Below are 18,044 nucleotides of genomic sequence, written 5' to 3'. Positions count from 1 at the left end.
GTGGGCGGTGCCGCGGGGCGGATACGCGCTCTCTGCGCCTGCGCGGAAGCAGGGCGGGCGCGCGGGGGCGTGACCAGGCCTTCCGAGGCCCGCCCACGGCTGGAGTTTGGGGCTCAATGGTTAACCAAACAGCCCCGCCTTCCTGCTTCTCTGAAGGTCCCGCAGTGCCCGGGTTCCTCCTGGAGCTGAGCGGTCAGCTGCAGCCCTGTACTCGAGGAGCAGGGACGAGGGCCGCACAGAAGACCTGGTCTCTGAACGGGTTAACGGCTCACAGCTTCCGCCGGTGGGATCCCGGCAGCGTGTAAGTCGCAGCTCAGCTCCTTGTCAGCCGCGGGCTATGCCCACCCAGCTTTCCTCGCCTCTACGATGGATTATGACGAAATAGAAAATTGGAATGTAAAGCTCCACTAGAGCAGGAACCTTAACTAATGCAACTTTTCGTGCTCCAGGGCGCCTGGCTCAGTATCATTACCCAGTATGAATTAAACGAAACTCTGTCCTTGTAGTCCTCCACAAATTACTGAACTAAAAAGATAGCATCAGGCCGGGTGTAGTGGTGCACGCCTTTAAACCCAGCATTTGGAAGGCAGGTGGATCTCTGAATTTGAGGCCAGCCTGGTCTATATAGACATTTCCAGGACAGCCAGAGCTGTGTAGAGACCTCCCCCCACCCCCTAAAAAATGTCCTTTGTCTCAGTACTTGGGAGTTCAACATAGCAAGTATGTAGCCGAGGCTATAGAGTATCAAAACAAAATCAGGGTTGTAGTGCTCTAGTCACCATTATGCCTAGTAGATGACCCAGGCCAGCTAGGTATATAGGCAAAGTTGCTAGCAGTGATTGGATTTTAAATTTTTTTTTTTTAATTTTGAGACAGGGTTTCTCTATGTAGCCCTGGCTGTCTTGGAACTCACTTTGTAGACCAAGTTTGCCTCAAACTCAGAGATACACCTGATTCTGCCTCCCAAATGCTGGGTTTAAAGGTGTGTGCCATCCGCCCTGCTGTGATAGAAAATTTTTTTTTCAAGACAAGGTTTCTCTGTGTAGCCTTGGCTGTTCTGGACTTGCTTTGTAGACCTGGCTGGTCTTGAACTCAGTGATCCACCTGCTTCTGTGCTGGGATTAAAGTGTGCACCACCACGCCTGACTTGAAAATTTTAAATGACAAACCCAAGAGCTCTTCTAGGAAACAGGAATGACTATCATAGCCTGAGGTTCCTTAGAGCCAGATGCTGCCGGGGGGGATAGGGTCGGAGGTGGGGGTTGGTTGGTGGAGGGGGGAGTAGATGGGTCACTGATAGGATGTAAACAGCTCATCCACTTCCCTTCAGGGTCTTTGTTAGGTGGGTCATTTTTCATGGCTGGTTTGATTTGCTGAGGGTCTTAGAAGGTGCCAAAAATTGGGTACAGATGTTCTTCTCCCAGCAGCGAGCTCAAACACTGCTCAGAAGTACCATCCAATTATGAACCCACTCAGCTCCAGTTCAAAGGGGAATTCTAATGAAGTGCTGTTGTATTTGGTTACTTCTTCCTAGGATGGAGTTGTGGGTTCAGAGCCCAAAAGCTATCCTACTTATCAGTAGGCCCCCTCAGAGCTACCAACTCAACCCTTTTGATTCTGGTATTGAGCAATTGTTTGCTTCCTGCTGAAGCCCTTGACAATCCCACCCATAAATGACAACATCGCTCGTGAAGCTGACAGTCTTGCTGTAATTGGGAGGAAACAGGCTGCAGCACATTTGGCAGATTGAAAGTCACCAGTAGCCAAAGTCAGGTTTGTGCAGGTAACTGTAGGGCTCAGAGCCCCCTCACCTCACACAGTGAAGTGAGGAAGGCAGTCAAGTTCTAACTAACCCAGATGATAAAGTTGGTCCCTGGGAGAGTTTTACTTCCTTGCCTCATTCTCAAGGCAAGGAGGGGTTATATCTCCTCTTGCTGCCAGTTACCTTTGGGGGAGGCTGGGAAGGGTTTATAAAAAAAATCTCATGGTGGAGACAACCTCCCCACTGGCCCCTAGCTGGCTTCTGCTCCCAGCTACTTCACAGCAGAGTCCAAATCCAGAACCAGTGTGTTTCATGGGCCTGAGGATAGGACAGAGTGGCCAGAGACAAGGGTGGGCAATCAGGGATACTGGCCATTCTTAGCAGTTCCAAGGAAATGGCCTTTCTCCCAACCACCCTGCACAGGCTTAATGGCAACAGTGGCCACCTGGCCTCCCAGGAAGTTCCCAAGTCCTCCATGGAGTGCCTCAGAGTGAGAGAGGAGGGTTCAGGCAAGGAAGACCACAAAGATGATGAAGAAGACAATGAGGATGAGGAAGATTTTGACCATGAGCCACCGATTAGAGGTGACTGACTGGAAGTACTTGAGAATCTCTGAATGGGCGGCCTCAACATCCAGCTGGGCTCCAAGCACATTCTCGTCGATCCTGGAAACAGCCAGGAGAGAAAACAGAAGGACACTGGGTTAGAAAGAATGCTGATGACATCCATTTATTGATATGGAAAGGTGATCTCACCATGTGTGGAAGTAAAGTCTTGTACCATGTGATCTTTTGTGTACTTGTGTATTTGCTCGTTTTCTGAGTTATGAGACCATGCTTGACTCTAGTTTGAAAATGTTGCCAGTTTCTAGCTTATGATTGAATTATTTAACCAAAGTCTATTTTCCCCATCTGAAAAATGAGATTGATATAAAGCCTGCCTACTTTCAGGAGGTTTTAACTTTCAGTGAGTTAAATATCCCCCAACCCATATAAGCACACCAAGGGCTGTAATTTTTTTGTTAAAATAAACGTACTTTTAATGCATACTTTACTCACTTTACACACCCCGTGAGATGACATCCAACTTTGCGTGTCATATAAGGCAACACCTACAGACGTAAGGCACCAAAGCGTGTTGCCTCTCAGAGTTCCTCCACCCATAAGTTCTACCATTAGTATCGAGAAGAATTACCTAGATCCAGAAGCTTCTGACATTCTCCCCTGTGAGGGCCGTGGTCTTATTCCTCTTTTAGTGCTTTAATTTTTACTCATTAGCACTGATTTTTTTTTTTTTTCAGGTAATGAACATGTATTAATTTGTGATAATGGGGGGGGGGGAGTTCAGACCATTACAGTAAGAAAATTCTGGTTGGACTATGGGACCAACTTAATATAGACAAGAACTCAAAGGATCACACAGGTCATCCTTACATCCAGACAGCATTACCTACAGGGCTGTGTCGTCAGAGGAAGGGCAATTTTGAAGTTACTGAGGCAAACAAAAGCCCTCCCCAGGCAATGTACATATGCAATCCTAAAACCTAAATATTGTGGCTGAGTAGATAGCACAGTAGGAAAAGTGCTTGCTCGGCAACCAAGGACTTGAATTTGGATTCTAGTAGCCACATAGCAAGATAGCCATGGTCTTCTTTGTGCCCATAACCATAGCACAGTGGATAACTTGAAGAGCTGGGTTTTGCTTGTTATCTGAAAAACACTCAAGTTTTAGGCTAAGGGAGAAACCTTACCTCAAAAGAATAAAGTAGCCAAGGATGGTGGCGGGTGGCTCACACCTTTAATTACAGCACTCAGCAAACAGAGTTCAGGGCTAACCTGGTCTATAGAGTAAGTTACAGGGCTATACATAAAAACCCTGTCTCAGTCAGGTGGTAGTGGCGCACGCCTTTAATTCCAGCACTCAGGAGACAGAGGCAGGTGGATCGCTGTGAGTTTGAGGCCAGCCTTGTCTACAAAGTGAGTCTAGGGCAGCCAAGGCTACACAGAGAAACCCTGTCTCAGGGAAGAACAAAAAGACCACTCCAGAACGCATGGGCTCAGCCAACTGAGAGTATGAAAAAAAATTTTTTTTAAAAATTAAGAGCCAGGAATGGTGGTGCACACCTGTAATCCCAGCACTTTAGGAGGCAGAGGTAGTGCAGTCTCTGAGTCGGGGATAAGCCTGGTCTGCAGAGTGAGTTCAGGACAGCCAAGGCTACACATAGAAACTCTGTCTTGAAAAACATTAAAATTGTATTTTATTTGTGTATTTAATTGTATTTTTTAATGTGAGTACATTTGTTATCTCACAATGAATAAAACCCATAATGTCAGCCAGGCATGGCGGTGCATACTTTAATCCCAGCACTTGGGAGACAGAGGCAGGTGGGTCTCTGTGAGTTTGAGGCAAGCCTGGTCTACAAAGTGAGTCCAGGACAGCCAAGGCTACACAGAGAAATCCTGTCTCAAAAAACAAACACACACAAAACACAAAACAAAAAAAAAATGCATAATGTCAATTATGAATAGCTTTGCTTTACAAAATAGATAATCCTTATAAATGTAACCTAGTATGTAAGATATAAAGGTTGAAAAGATGGCACAGCAGGTAGGGTACCTATCTGAGGATTTGGCTTTGGTCCCTGGGATCCACATGGTAAGAGAGAAACAACTCCACTGTACTGTGCTCAGGCTGGCCTTGAACTCTCCCACCTGCCTCTGCTTTCCTGAATGCTAGGATTACAGGCATGTGCCGACACACCAGCTTGATGGCTTGTTTTATTTATTATTTATTTAGACAAGATCTCCCTGTATAGCCCTGGCTGACCTAAAACTCACTATGTAAACCAGGCTGGCTTAGAACACAGAGATCCACCTGTCTCCAGAATGCTGGGGTTAAAGGCTTGTGCAGGGATTGGAGGGATGGCTCAGAGGTTAAGAGCACTGGCTGCTCTCCCAAAGGTCCTCAGTTCAATTCTCAGCAACCACATGGTGGCTCACAACCATACACTGAGATCTGGTGCCCTCTTATGGCATGCAGGTGAAACACTGTATACCCAAAAATAAATAAATCTTTAAAGGCATGTGCAAACATTCCTTATGGAAAAACATTTTTTCAGTTAAAAAGTGTCCAAAAGCCAGGCACAGCGGTGCACGCCTATAATGCCTATAGTCCAATATCTCTGAGTTGAGGCCAGCCTGGCCTACAAAGTAAGTCCAGGACAGCCAGGGCTACACAGAAAATCCCCATCTCAAAAAGCTTTAAAAAAAAAGGGGGGGGGGGGCCAAAAAGCCGGGGTGGTTGTACAGGCCTTATCTCAGCATTTGGGAGGCGGAGGCAGTCAGAGTTCCATGCCAGGCAGGGTTACAGAACAGACTGGAAAATCCTTCACAATTAAGTACATGTGATCTGTGTCTGAATGTAACTTTACAGTATTCTTTTACTTTTGTGTGTATGTGAGTGTGCCATGGCCCTCATGTGGAGGCCAAAGGACATGATGTAGGAATTGGTTCTCTTCTCTGACCATGTGGGTTCCAGGGATAAACTCAGGCCACCGGGCTTCGTGGCAAGCACCTTTACCTGCTGGGCCATCTCACAGGTCCCTGCCTGGAGTTTTTAATTCAAGAGGGAAAAGGCTAAAAACCAACGACTGAGTATGTAACTCAGTGGCAGAGCACTGACTAGCATGTACAATGTCTTGGGACTTATCCCAGCCTGACAAGAGAGGGCTGAGGGGATTATGTCTGATACCTCCCTGATATAAAGCTTCCTATGAAATACAACATATACAGTATTTTCTCTCAAGTAGCCCATACAAAATAACATAAGCAGGGCCTCTGGAGCCTGTATTTGGTTCTCTATTTTATTTTTGATTTATTTATTTATTATTATGTATACAGTGCTGAAGAGGGCATCAGATCACACCATGTGGTTGCTGGGAATTGAACTCATGACCTCTGGAAGAGCAGTCAGTGCTCTTAACCACTGAGCCATCTCTCTAGCCCCTGTATTTGGTTCTCTAAATAACATTGGAGAGGCTGGAGATATGGCTTAGAGGAGAGCACTAGTTACTCTTGCAGAGTTCCTGAGTTCAAATCCCAGCAACCACATGGTGGCTCAAAACCATCTATGAGATCTGGTGTCCTCATCTAGCCTGCAGGTGTTACATGCAGGTAGAACATTGTATACATAATAAATCTTTTCTTTTCTTTTTTTTTTTTTTAAAGTGTGCCACCACGCCCAGCTCCAGATCAGCTTTGTAAGAATTGTAATTCCCCTTCCTGAGAAGCTCCACAAGCCAGATTGTTTTAAGTCTAATATCCTTGTGACTGATGGGTAAGTAAGGATCAATTTGTTTTTTGAGACAGAGGCTGGTTGATGGTCCTGCCTCTGCTTCCCAGGATTACAGGTCCACGCTACATATAGTGTTCTCTTTATTGTTGTTTTTAATTTGTAAGATGCCTTTGATAAGCCAGGTGTGGTGGCGCATGCCTGTAATTCCAGCACTTGGGAGACAGAGGCAGGTGGGTCTCTGTGAGTTCGAGGCCAGCCTGGTCTACAAAGTGAGTCCAGGACAGCCAGGACTATACTGAGAAACCCTGTCTCAAAGAAACCAAATAATAATAATGATAATTTTAAAATATCAACTTTTTTAAAAAGGCGTGTAGATTAATATAACGTGTTTGATTTTAGATTCTTTTCTCCATTCCTATTTTCATTTTTGTCTTGTAGCACAGGAACTGGATATGGCACCTTGCTTTATCACGCTCTTTTTCTTGTATGTGTATGGGTGTTTTGCCTGTATATATGTGTACTACATGTCTCCTGGTCCCTGTGGAGGCCAAAAGAGGATGCTAGGTCCCCTGGAACTGGTGTCACAAGTGGCTGTATTAGGCCATGGGGATAGTCAGATTTAAACCCAGATCCTCTGGAGGAAGAGCCAATGCTCTTAACCACTGTGCCATCTCTCCAGCCACCATCTTTTAATTATTTTTGAAACTGAGTCTTATAAAGTTGTCCACATAAGCTGGCTTCAAATCCACAATCCTGGGGGGAGGAATGGGAGGATACAAGGGATGGGATAAACATTGAGATGTAGCAAGAATAAATTAATAAAAAAAAAAAAAGATAAAAAAAAAAAAAAAAAAAAAGATAAAAAAAAAAAAAAAAAAAAAAAAATCCACAATCCTCCCAATCTCAGCCTTCAGAATACAGTATTATAAATACGAGCAATGAAACATGACTTCCTTGCTGCATTCTGAAACAAACTCCTAGAAAAGGTTGTTTGTTCTTTTTGCTTTCTCCTTTTCTTCTGTGGTACTAAGATCGAATCCACAGACCTAGTAAGTCCTAGACAGCAAGTAAACATTCTATTATTGTGTGCATCCTTAGTTTGCTTCTTGGAACTGGGACTTAAAATATAGCTCAGACTGGCCTTGAATTTTCTATGTAGCTGATAACCTTTAACTTCTTCTTCAGAGGCAGGCGGATCTCTGTGAGTTCAAGGCCAGCCTGGTCTACAAGTGAGTCCAGGACTGACAGGGCTACACAGAGAAACCCTGTCTCAAAAAACCAAAACAACTTCTCGTTCTGTCTTCATCTCCTATGTGCACCACACCAGCCTCCTCCATTTTTTTTTTAAGTTTTTCAAGACAGGGTCTGTGTAGCCTTGGCTGTCCTGGACTTGCTTTGCAGACCAGCTGGCCTCAAACTCACAGTGATCTGCCTGTGTCTGCTAGGATTACGGGTATGCGCCACCACGCCCAGCTTTTTTTTTTTTTTTTTTTTTTTTTTTTTTTTAAAACATTTTAACTACTTGTATGTATTTGTCTGTGGAGATGATGGGTCATTTTGGACCTAAGAGCTATAGGTGGTTTAAGTCATCTGATATAGATGCTGGAACTAAACTTGGGTTCTCTGTAAGAGCAGTGAGTACTCTTAAACCACTGAGGAATCTCTTCAGCCTCTGCGTGCCTATGCGCACAGAACAGTTAAGTCAGGTACCCTGTTCTATTATGTTCTTTCTTGAGTCAGATACCTTTGTGTCTCTAACTTAACCCAAATCTTGCTGTTTTGCCTAGGCTGACCGTCCAGTGAGCTCCTGTGATCTGTCTGTCTCTGCTCTTCGCCTTGCCCCTCTAGGGTTTCAAGTGTGTGAGGCCATACCTAGCCTTTGCAAGAGTGCTGGGAAACTGAACTCAGGTCCTTCTGTTTGTGCAACAAATACTCTTTACCCACTGAGCCACTTCCTGAGCCACTCTCTAGATCATTTATTCTTACGTTCTGAAGTAGGAGCTTGCTTACTAAATTGCTAAGGGTGGTCTTAAAACTTACCTGGTTCCCAAATGGTAATCTTAAAACTGAAAATTAGTCAGGATGATAGCACCTGTCTATTCTCCTAACCCTGAGATGGAGGCAGATCAGGCTTTCAAGGCCAGCCTCAGCTACACAGGAACTACTAGTGAACTTAAAGCTGCCCTAAGCTAAGACATGAGAGCCTGCCTCCAACAACATAAAAATTCACTATTTGAAATTAAAATTTCTCTGGTTGTGGTAGCATACACCTTTAAAAATTCCCAGCACTCAGGAGGCAGAGGCAGGCAGATCACTGTTAGTTCAAGGCCAGCATGGTCTACAAAAGCAAGTCCAGGCACATGCCTATAATCCCAGCACTTGGGAGGCAGAGACAGGCGGATCACTCTGAGTTCGAGGACAGCCAAGGCTATACAGAGAAACCCTGTCTCAAAAAAACAAAATAAATAAATAAATAAAATACAATTTTTTGGATTAACAACAGAATGAAGACAACACTGAAATCATGTTTTCTTTGTTTGAGACAAGATCTCACCAGTAGACTTGACTAGCCTGGAACTTGCTATGTACACTAGGCTGGCGTCCAACTCAAGATATGTTGGGACTGGAGAGATAGCTCAGCAATTAAGGCTAGTTAAATGGCTCAGAGGTTGAGAGCACTGTCCGCTCTTCCAGAGGTCCTGAGTTCAATTCCCAGCAGCCACATGGTGGCTCACAACCATCTGTAATGGGATCTGGTGCCCTTCTCTAGTATGCAGGCATACACGCAGGTAGAACATTGTTTATGTAATAAATCTTTAGAAAAATAAATAAAATAAAAAAATAAATCTAAAAACACAAATCAAAACAACAAAACTCAAGAGATCTGCCTGCCTCTACTTTTGGAGTACTAGGACTAAAGGCATATGCCATAATATCCAGCTCTCATAAAATTTTTAGTTAAAAAAATTAGATTTATTAATTTTAAAATTTCTTTACAGTGTGCTTTGCCTGAGTGCATGCCTGTATATGCTTGCAGGCCTGATGCCTGTGGCGGGCAGAAGAGAGCGCTACATCCCCCGGTAAAGACGACTGTGAAACAGCATGTGAGTGCTAGGAATTGAACCTAGGTCCTCTGGAAAAGGAACAAGTGCTCTTAACTGCTGAACAATTTCTTTAAAAAATATTTTGAGGGGCTGGAGAAATGGCTCAGAAGTTAAGAGCACTGGCTGTTCTTCCAAAGGTCCTAAGTTCAATTTCCAGCAACCACATGGTGGCTCATAACCATCTTTAATGAGGTATGGTGCTCTCTTCTGGTGTGTAGGCACACATACAGGCAGAACACTGTATCCATGATAAGTAATTCTAAAAAAGAAAAAGAATTTAAATAGAGCTTGACTCCATTGGCAAGGCTGGCCTTGAATTCCTGGGCTCAAACAATGCTTAAGTAGCTGGATTTTAAGGTCTGCACACTGTGCTCCCTTCTCAGCTGTTTATTTTGTTTTATTTTTTTTATTATTTTATTTTTTTTAAAGATTTATTTATTATTATGTATACATTATAGATGGTTGTGAGCCACCATGTGGTTACTGGGAATTGAACTCAGGACCTCTGGAAGCGCAGTCAGTGCTCTTAACCACTGAGCCATCTCTCCAGCCCGTTTATTTTATTTTTTAAACATTTTATTTATTATTATGGAGGCAGATAATGTGCTGGTCAGAAGACAACTCTTTGACATTGAACTTTTTCATTTTCACCTGGTTGCAGTTATCAAACTCCTGTCACTAGGCTTATGCAGAAAATGCCTTTACCTGCTAAGCCAGTTGGCTGGCTCCATGTTATTTTCTTTCCTTTTTTCCTATGATTCTGAAGACAGAGCTAAGCTCTCATGTATGGCAGGCAATCAGTTCATCGCCAGACTGTACTTCCAGGCCCTCACTTCTGTTCTTCCTTTCTTTTTTTAAGGATCTCTCTACACAGCCCACCCTGGCTGTCCTTGAACTCACTATGTAGACCAGGGTGGCCTCAAATTTAGAGATCAGACTGTTTCTGCCTCCAGAGTGCTGGGACTGAAGGCGTGCATCACCACACCAGCCTCATCAGTGGGCAGGGTCCACTGTACTCTTCCAAAGCAAACCAAGCTGCCCTGCGGACTTCGATGCCAATCCATGGAGAAGAGAGGGCTCCACTGTATGGGGTGAGAGCGTCTCACCTCTGAATTGTTTCCTCTTGTTCTTTAACCATGTGTGCCAACTGCTGAAAAATGGAGCCCAGCTCAACGATTGTAGACTCAATGTTCTGCATGGTGTCTGCCCGACTCTGGATGTAGGAGTCCTTCAGAAGAAAAAAGCAGCATGAACTAGGGCCTGAGCTTTTAAGACTCTTTCACCATGACACAATCCAAACCCTCTGGGGAACACAAAAGACAACAGGAGGAGTTGGTCCTCTGATTTCAGAACCTCGGTACCTGCTCATCAATGAGCTGAAGCTGCTGGCTTGTTCTAGAGTCCATCATGTCGATGGCCACGTCCCTAGAGGCTCGAGACTCTGCTCCCAAAACTATGGGACCACCTCCTGGGAAGGAAACAGGGCATGGCACGTTTTAATGGTTAAAAGCAGGTTCAGGGAATGGTGTGGTGGCACACGCCTGTTAAACTAGCAATATCCTTGGCTAATAACAATTGAGAGGCTAGCCCAAGCTACAGGAGACCCCAACTCTAAAAACAGAATCAAACACACCAAAACTCACTGGCACTAGATTTAAATCCAGTGCTGGGTGGATTATTTACTCTGAGCCTCAGTTTCCTCATCTGTAAAATGGAGCTAACAATAGTTGCTTCTCCAAAGGATAGCTATGAAATTAAATGAGAGAATAACTAAACACACAAAAATTAGAGTCATTCTTCTGAATACATTTGCCCCATGAGAAGACATAGGGGTTAAGTGGGGGCCATGAAACTCCAAAACCAGGTTTGTCCTCTGAGATAATGCCTAGTACCATCCTGGCCCTCCACTCTCCTATTCCACACCTGCATTTAGTACAGAGGATGCCACCACACAATATGGCTTCCCATATTACCTCTGACTTACCAAGGTGGTTAGGAGCAAGGGGCAAGGCTGACACTGGTGCCCTGGAAAACTGTTCCCGACGGTTCCTCTGCTGTTTCAGATTCTGATGTTGGAGGGAAATGCAAAGGTCCTGAGTTTCTGGAAAGTTGGTATGTTGACCCCATGACTCTGGCTAACACGTCCCTTCCCTTTTTCTTCTTGGATCCATACCATAGATTCTTATCCACATAGAGATCATGCTTACCTCAGTCCTCACTTCTAAAACTGACTTGAAGTCATTGGACATGGAAGCCAATTTTGACTAAAAAGCAAGGACAATTGGGTCATTCGAAGAAGATACTTTCTGTTATTCCCTCCCTCCCTTCCTCCTTCCATCCCCAAAGTCCCACCTGTAATGAAACTACAATGGTGTTAGAATGGGTCTGCAGATGCCGGCCACTCTGGTTTCCCTTGGCCCTCACAAACTCTTGAAGCTGAGCAATTTGTTTGTTGAGGCTATTGATGTCCTGGTAAGAGACCAGAGGAAGAGAGTTAAGCAGGGAGTCTTCAGTCACTGGCTCTGTCTATGACCATCTCTGGCAGAGAGGACACGATAAAACCGACTAGTAGAGTGTCTAGTCAGGTCCGGAAGATAGCACTAGGACTTTGCAAGCTCTGTTCATTTCTTGCAGAGAAAAGCCAGAAAAAGGAAGGTGCTATACTTTGCCCCAGAGGCCATAGAACCCTTACAAAGGCCAAAATCTTGTTCCTAGAGCATGGTGACAGAGCACCTGAGCAACACTCCAGAAAAGGCAGGCTCTAGTTTCCTAGATGCTTCAAAGAAGCAATCCTTACACAGAATTTCTAATACTGCAAAAGATTAGCTGTGATTATTTATTCAAAGCCATATACTGTGACTTCATATCACAGCCTATCTGTCACCTGCATTTTATTCTCCTCATGAGGGCAGAAAAACCTGTCCCAATATACTATGACCTGGGAGGAGATGGAAGGCACTAAGAATAGTGGATATGAGGGCCAGCAAGATGGTTCAGCAGATAAATACGCTTGCTGCGGTGCCTAGCTGCCGGAATTCAACCCCAGGGCACCACGCTAGGGAAGAACTCCACATGCAGGCCACGGCACTCGGGCATCGCCCCCAACACAAATAAATAGAATTTAAAATTTTTTAATAGTGAGAAATTAACTTAAGATTAAATCCAAGCATTTCTAGAGACTTTCTAAGTAGACAGAACCTCACTTCTCTTCAGACCCCTAGACTCTTTCACCAATGACAGGTCTATCTTTTTAGAGTTTCTCACCCAAATGCACTTCAGGGTTTGTTTGCCATAGTAGCTCCTTCACTTGGGTTCTAGCTTGGGGAGAGTACTATTTCCAATGCAAGAGCTTAAGGTAAAGGCTTCTAATCACCCATAGCTCCTTAGCCTACCTAACACTATCGTACAAATATCATCTCTGTTACTGAGGGGCAGGTGAGAGCACCTTATCAGGACCTCATCTACTAAGAGCTTACTTAGTACATACTCAGGACTGTGTCACATATAATAGGAAGCCTGGGGGGTGGGGCAGCAAACACAGCCTGGATTTCTTTCCCTGCACCCCAACCAGAACATTAAAGCAACCAACCAAACAAACAAGAAAGCTCATTAACTGCTATTTATTTACTACTTAAGCATCTTACAACTTTCTCTCCTTAAACTTAGCAACTCGTAATCTATCCCCTCAAGCCACATCTCCGCTGCCTCTTTTTCCATTCTAGTAAGTGTACCACCATTCACCAGACGCCTAGCTGGTCATGGTAGCTTATCCTTACAATTCCACCTGCGGCAGGGGGACTGCGATGAACGTAAAACCAGTCTACAGTCTGAGTTACAGAATGGGACTCTATCTTAAAATACAAACAAACAGTAGCAGGGCATGGTGACATAGGCCTTTAATCCCAGCACTCAGGAGGCAGAAGCAGGCATATCTCTGTGAGTTTGAGGCCAGCCTGGTCTACAAAGCGAGTCTAGGACAGCCAGGGCTACACAGAGAAACCCTATCTTGAAAAACCCAAAAACAAACAAATGCGCTGGAGAGCTGGCTCAGTGGGTAAGAGCACTTGCTACTCTTGTAGAAGACACAAGTTCAATTTCCAGCCCCTACATGGTAGCTCCCAGCCATCTGTAACTGCAGTTCTAGGGTACCAATGCCTTCTTCCAGCATCCACAAGCATCAGGCACAAATAGGGTACAGATACATGTACACAAAACATTCATACACATTTAAAAAATGTTTTGCAGCAGGCATGATGGTGCATCCCTTTAATCCCAGCCACTTGAGGGGCAGAAGCAGGTGGACTCTGGGAGTTCAAGGTCAGACTGGTCTACATGAGACCCTGTTTCAAAAGAAAAAAAATTTTTAAATACCTCAAAATTCTCCTTTTCCAGATATCCATTTGTTTTGTTTCTGTCTTCTAGTATATATTCTAAACCATCCACATTATCTTCTTTTCTAACTCAAGTACCATAACCCTCTTCTCTACTCTCAAAAAACACCCAAGAGCTCTTTAGTTGGCTGCCCTTTCTAGTTTGCCTTCCTATGATCTGCTGTCTAAATCGTGGCTAGTGTAATCTTCAAAACCAAAATCAGGGAGGGTACTGCCATCCCTCTGCCTAAAAATCTTCCAAGAGCTTATGACTCAATTTAGAATACATCCAAACGGGGGCTGGAGAGATGGATCAGAGGTTAAGAACACAATTCCCAGCACTCACACGGCAGCTCACAGCTGTCTGCAACTCTAGTTCCAGGGATCCGACACCCTCACACAGTCACACATACAGGCAAAACACCAAATACATAAAATAAAAATAAATAAACCATTAGAATACATCCAAATGCCTAAGCTGCTTTGCATATGCCCTCTGTCCACTGACTACTTCTCTTTTATCCGGCCCCTGTGCTTTCTGAACCTCTTGTACTCTCAGCACACTTGAGATCTTTCCTTTTGCTATGTCCATGTCCTACTTTTTGGAATGCATTCCCACCAGATCTTCAGATGAACTGCTTTTCCTCACTGTTCAGACATAGCTCAAATATCACTTCCTCAGCCATACCAGCTTGGACCAACCAATCCAGTAGTCTCAGCCACTGTCAGTGACTGACAAAAGCAAACAAATGATCCCCATAACATCTGTGGGACAGGTACATTATCTCTGCCTTCTTGATAAGACAACTCAGAAATTAGGAGCTCACACAAGGTCACATGCCAAGTGGGTAACAAAGGCACTTTATAATTTTCAGAATCCAATGGGATAGTTTTTTGTTTTTTGAGACAGTTTCTCTGTATAGCCTTGACTGTCCTGGACTCACTTTGGAGACCAGGCTGGCCAGTTCCACCTGGCTCTGCCTCCCAAGTACTGGGATTAAAGGCGTGCCCGACCGGTCAGTGAGACAGTTCTTACATGCCAAGTAGTAACACCCTAATAGTTACCTAACCATCAGCACAGCGCCCCTTAAACAGGTCTGCTCTTTAGCCTCTGAGAGCCATAGGAGCTGCTTTCTCAGCCTCTACCCCGCCCCAGTCGCATTCCAGACCAGACTGTGTGTCACCCAGCGCACTCAGGATCGCCCTGCACTTGTTCTCAAGGTCCACAGCGTTCTTCACAACTAGCCACTCAGTTACACTGCCAGCTTCTTGCCAGTTACTCATTTAGGCAGCCAACAGTCAGGCCAGCCATTACTATAAGCATTTGTAATATATCTGTGAACAAGCAGAAAGGAAGTCCTGGCACGCCGTAAATACCAACCAGGAGCAATGCATGATAGCAACGCCTTGAATGCCAGCATTTAGGAGGCAGAGGCAGGTGGATTTCTGAGTTAAGAGCACTGGCTGCTCTTCCAGAGATCCTGAGTTGAATTTCTAGCAAGCACATGGTGGCTCACAACCACCTATAACGGGATGTGATGCCCTCTTCTAGGTATGTGTGTGTGAAGACAGATTAATTATATACATTAAAATAAATACATAAATATATTAAAGAACAAATAAAAACACCAGCCTGGGCTATATATCTAAACAATCTCAAAACCAAAACAAAGAACCTGGCCCAGGGGTATCTGTGTATCTTTTGCCGCCACTCCCTTTCTTTCTTTTTGGACAAGTAGAAAGGACGGAGGAACTGAAGACAAACATAAGCTAATTCTAGAGGATGTGACACCTGATACTTGAACTTTTTCCTTTCTTCCTTTTAAAACAGTTTCTCTGTATAAGCCTGGCTGTTCTAGAACTTCACTCTGTAGACCAGGCTGGCCTTAAACTCACAGAGATCCACCTGCCTCTGCCTTCTGAGTGCTGGGATTAAAGGCATGCGCCACTATACCTGGCCAAAGATCCCCTTTTCTAAGGAACACTGAATATAGCCTCCTCAGCCTATTAAGCCCTTCTAACTACCTCTGAGTCCAGCTAAGATTCTGTAACTTCTGTCAATCTTTCCCAGAATCCTGTTTCATTTGTCTTTTTGTAAAAACTCTTCTATGCTAACTCCTACTCATTTTAAACCAAGGCTCCTGAAGCTGGGTAACTCTTAAGGAAAATGAGTCCTTGAAGGCAGTAATCTTGCTTCTTGTTTCATCAGCATCTAGAACAGTTCTTTATAAATGCTAGGTGATCCTAAGTGTCTAAGGACTCAATGGAGGCGCAGGGTGTTTGGGCACGGGTCTAGATACTTACCCTGGGGATTCATGACGATGGAAAATGATGGAAGTAATCTAATTAGAATGCTGGGCTCTCCTGATGGCTAGCAGCTCACCTGTTTGATGATGTATGTTAGCTCCTCGATTTCTACTGCTTTATCATCAAAGAGGGACTTGCGCTTTGCCACTGCAGAGACAGGTGAGATGTCACAACAGGTGAGGGCAATGACAAGATTTTAAAGGGCTAGGAATACAGTTCAGTGGTTGAAGCCCTTGCCTTAAGGCATAAAGCCCTGGTTCAAATCCCCAGCACCAGAGAAAAAATAAAAACAAACAACAACAAAACAAAATCTCCAGAGGCCTCACTACCTCGCACTACCTTTTACTGCCCCACCTAGGAGAGACCTCCTAAACACTCACAGATGGTTAGCTTCTCCAGCTTGGCAAATGTATTGCTGAGATCTTTCCCAATGCGCCTGCAAATGATCATCAGTGAGATGGTTGGGGTAAAGGTAAGAAAGAAGCTACCCCCCCCCCAGGTGCCACAACGACCAGCCCCACTCAGCCAAAGCACTACAGGCACATGTAGGCCGCCTTAGGCATTCTATCACCCCACCAGGAAGCCTCCCCCAACTCACTTGGCCATGAGGGTAAATTCACTGCGTTGTCGGGCAGCACGTAGAGCTGGTTTATTTGTTTGGATTCCATTCTGAAAGGTAGGTGTCAAGGAATGACTACTTTAGTTCCCTTCACTATTCATGCTGAGCTTTTCACTGCTCCCTCACAGAGACTCACTGAACACTCTGGTACTCCTGGCATCAGACAACCTAAGTTTAGCAGTGGTTTGTAGCTAAGAAAAAAAAAAAAGTTGATGTAGGTTTGAATCTTGACTCATCGTTTGTGGTATTTAGGACAAGTTACTTAAACTATTCTTAACGTCTATTGAAGACAATTCCTTCGCTCCTATTGGTAAGATTGGATCATCTAAGAGTTGTAAAGTTAGTTCAGACAACTAGCAAACAAAACGTAAGCAACTTAAATATGCCCACGCCTGGCTTCGCACTCCACGTCCTTACCTGACGGCTCTGCAGCGACTTGCAGGCTGACCGGAACTCCTGGGTCCGATCCCGGCAGGACATGGTGTCGGGAGGGGAGGGGACCAGGGCCACCGGGGTGGGCAAAGGAGCGATGATGTCACTGCTGCTCCCGACAGCAGTTGCAGGGGACAGAACCTGCGTCTTTGAGAGACCCAGGTAGACACCTTGATCCGTGTTCTTAGATCCGTAGCGTTTCCGTGGGATCATCGAGTCGCATAACCTCGGACTGTTGTGGAGAGGACAATGTCATTCTCCAAACAGCCTCTTTCCCCAAAACTCTCCCCTCAACCAGTAAATCCTCAGGCCCTTTCCCGTATCTGGCAGACGTTCGAGCCCAAGGCCACCCGCAGCTCCTGCAGCCCAGGCACGACGAGAAGGGTCAGCTTCCTCCAAGCCCAAGGCGAAGCCTCCTCAGATTCTCCTTCCAACTTGGCTCTGATGCCCGAAAGCACCGGCCGGGGGCCCTAAAGTCGAGAAAACAACCAGAGCCTGGTCTTGCGGCCCTGAGCCTCCAGACAGACCTTTGCAGTTGGCCCACGTCTTAATCGTGCCCTCTGATATACGAGATTTCCTTCACCCTCTCACGGGAAAACGGCTACCGACCTCCAGACGTGGGCACACTTCGGTGGGCGGAGGGGGGCAACCTCTTAAAGTGTTTATTTGAAACAGGAAGTCCCACCTCCGTCAAAGCCCCGCCTGTTGGAAGACTGCAACCACTGATTGGACACGGCCGAAGTCTTTCTCAACAAGGCCTTTCCTGATTGGATAGCCAGGTATTCGCTTACGCGGAGCCGCCAGCAGGACTTGCCTCTGGCTCCCTTCCCCCCCACCCCGTCCCCCCCAAGCCCGGTCAAGCCGCTGCCCCTACGCTGAGCCGACCGAGGCTAGACTCCTACTCGAGCGAATCCCTACCTCCTCTCTTGCCTACCGCCGCCGCCACTGCCACTCTCCCCAGGCCGTCGGCACCTCCCCGCCGGACTTGTAAGCCGCCGAAACCGAACCAAAGAGCAGGAGCCGCCACGTCACCCACACGTACCCCCACCCCCGTGACGTGGCCGCTGTGCCACGCCTTTTTTTTAAGCCCAGAGACGGAAAGAACACACCTCGGCCCATGCAGGCTCGACTCCGCTCTTCTATTGGCTAAGCTGCCG

At 45.5% G+C, this 18,044-nt stretch overlaps 1 protein-coding gene across 3 annotated transcripts; it reads right to left on the bottom strand.

The window, feature by feature from the left end:
- Positions 1-1,602: 1,602 nt before the first annotated feature.
- On the bottom strand, positions 1,603-17,954 carry Stx5 (syntaxin 5). Of its 3 annotated transcripts, none has more exons than XM_051146068.1 (11): positions 17,806-17,954; positions 16,873-17,119; positions 16,435-16,505; positions 16,217-16,272; positions 15,913-15,983; positions 11,512-11,628; positions 11,367-11,423; positions 11,144-11,225; positions 10,521-10,627; positions 10,266-10,387; positions 1,603-2,427 (listed from the first exon to the last, which is right to left on the bottom strand). In XM_051146068.1, the coding sequence occupies exons 2-11, from the start codon at positions 17,098-17,100 to the stop codon at positions 2,268-2,270; spliced, it is 1,071 nt and encodes a 356-aa protein (XP_051002025.1). In that variant the 5' UTR covers positions 17,101-17,119; positions 17,806-17,954; the 3' UTR covers positions 1,603-2,267. The 3 variants fall into 3 exon arrangements, with proteins under 3 accessions (XP_051002025.1, XP_051002023.1, XP_051002024.1); XM_051146066.1 differs by lacking the exon at positions 17,806-17,954 and adding an exon at positions 17,220-17,689; XM_051146067.1 differs by lacking the exon at positions 17,806-17,954 and adding an exon at positions 17,415-17,689.
- Positions 17,955-18,044: the final 90 nt, after the last annotated feature.

Source organism: Acomys russatus, chromosome 5, assembly GCF_903995435.1.
Source record: "Acomys russatus chromosome 5, mAcoRus1.1, whole genome shotgun sequence".
Lineage (NCBI taxonomy): Eukaryota > Metazoa > Chordata > Mammalia > Rodentia > Muridae > Acomys > Acomys russatus.
Note: the sequence above shows the minus strand (reverse complement) of the source record. Positions and strands in the feature narration are given on the sequence as shown.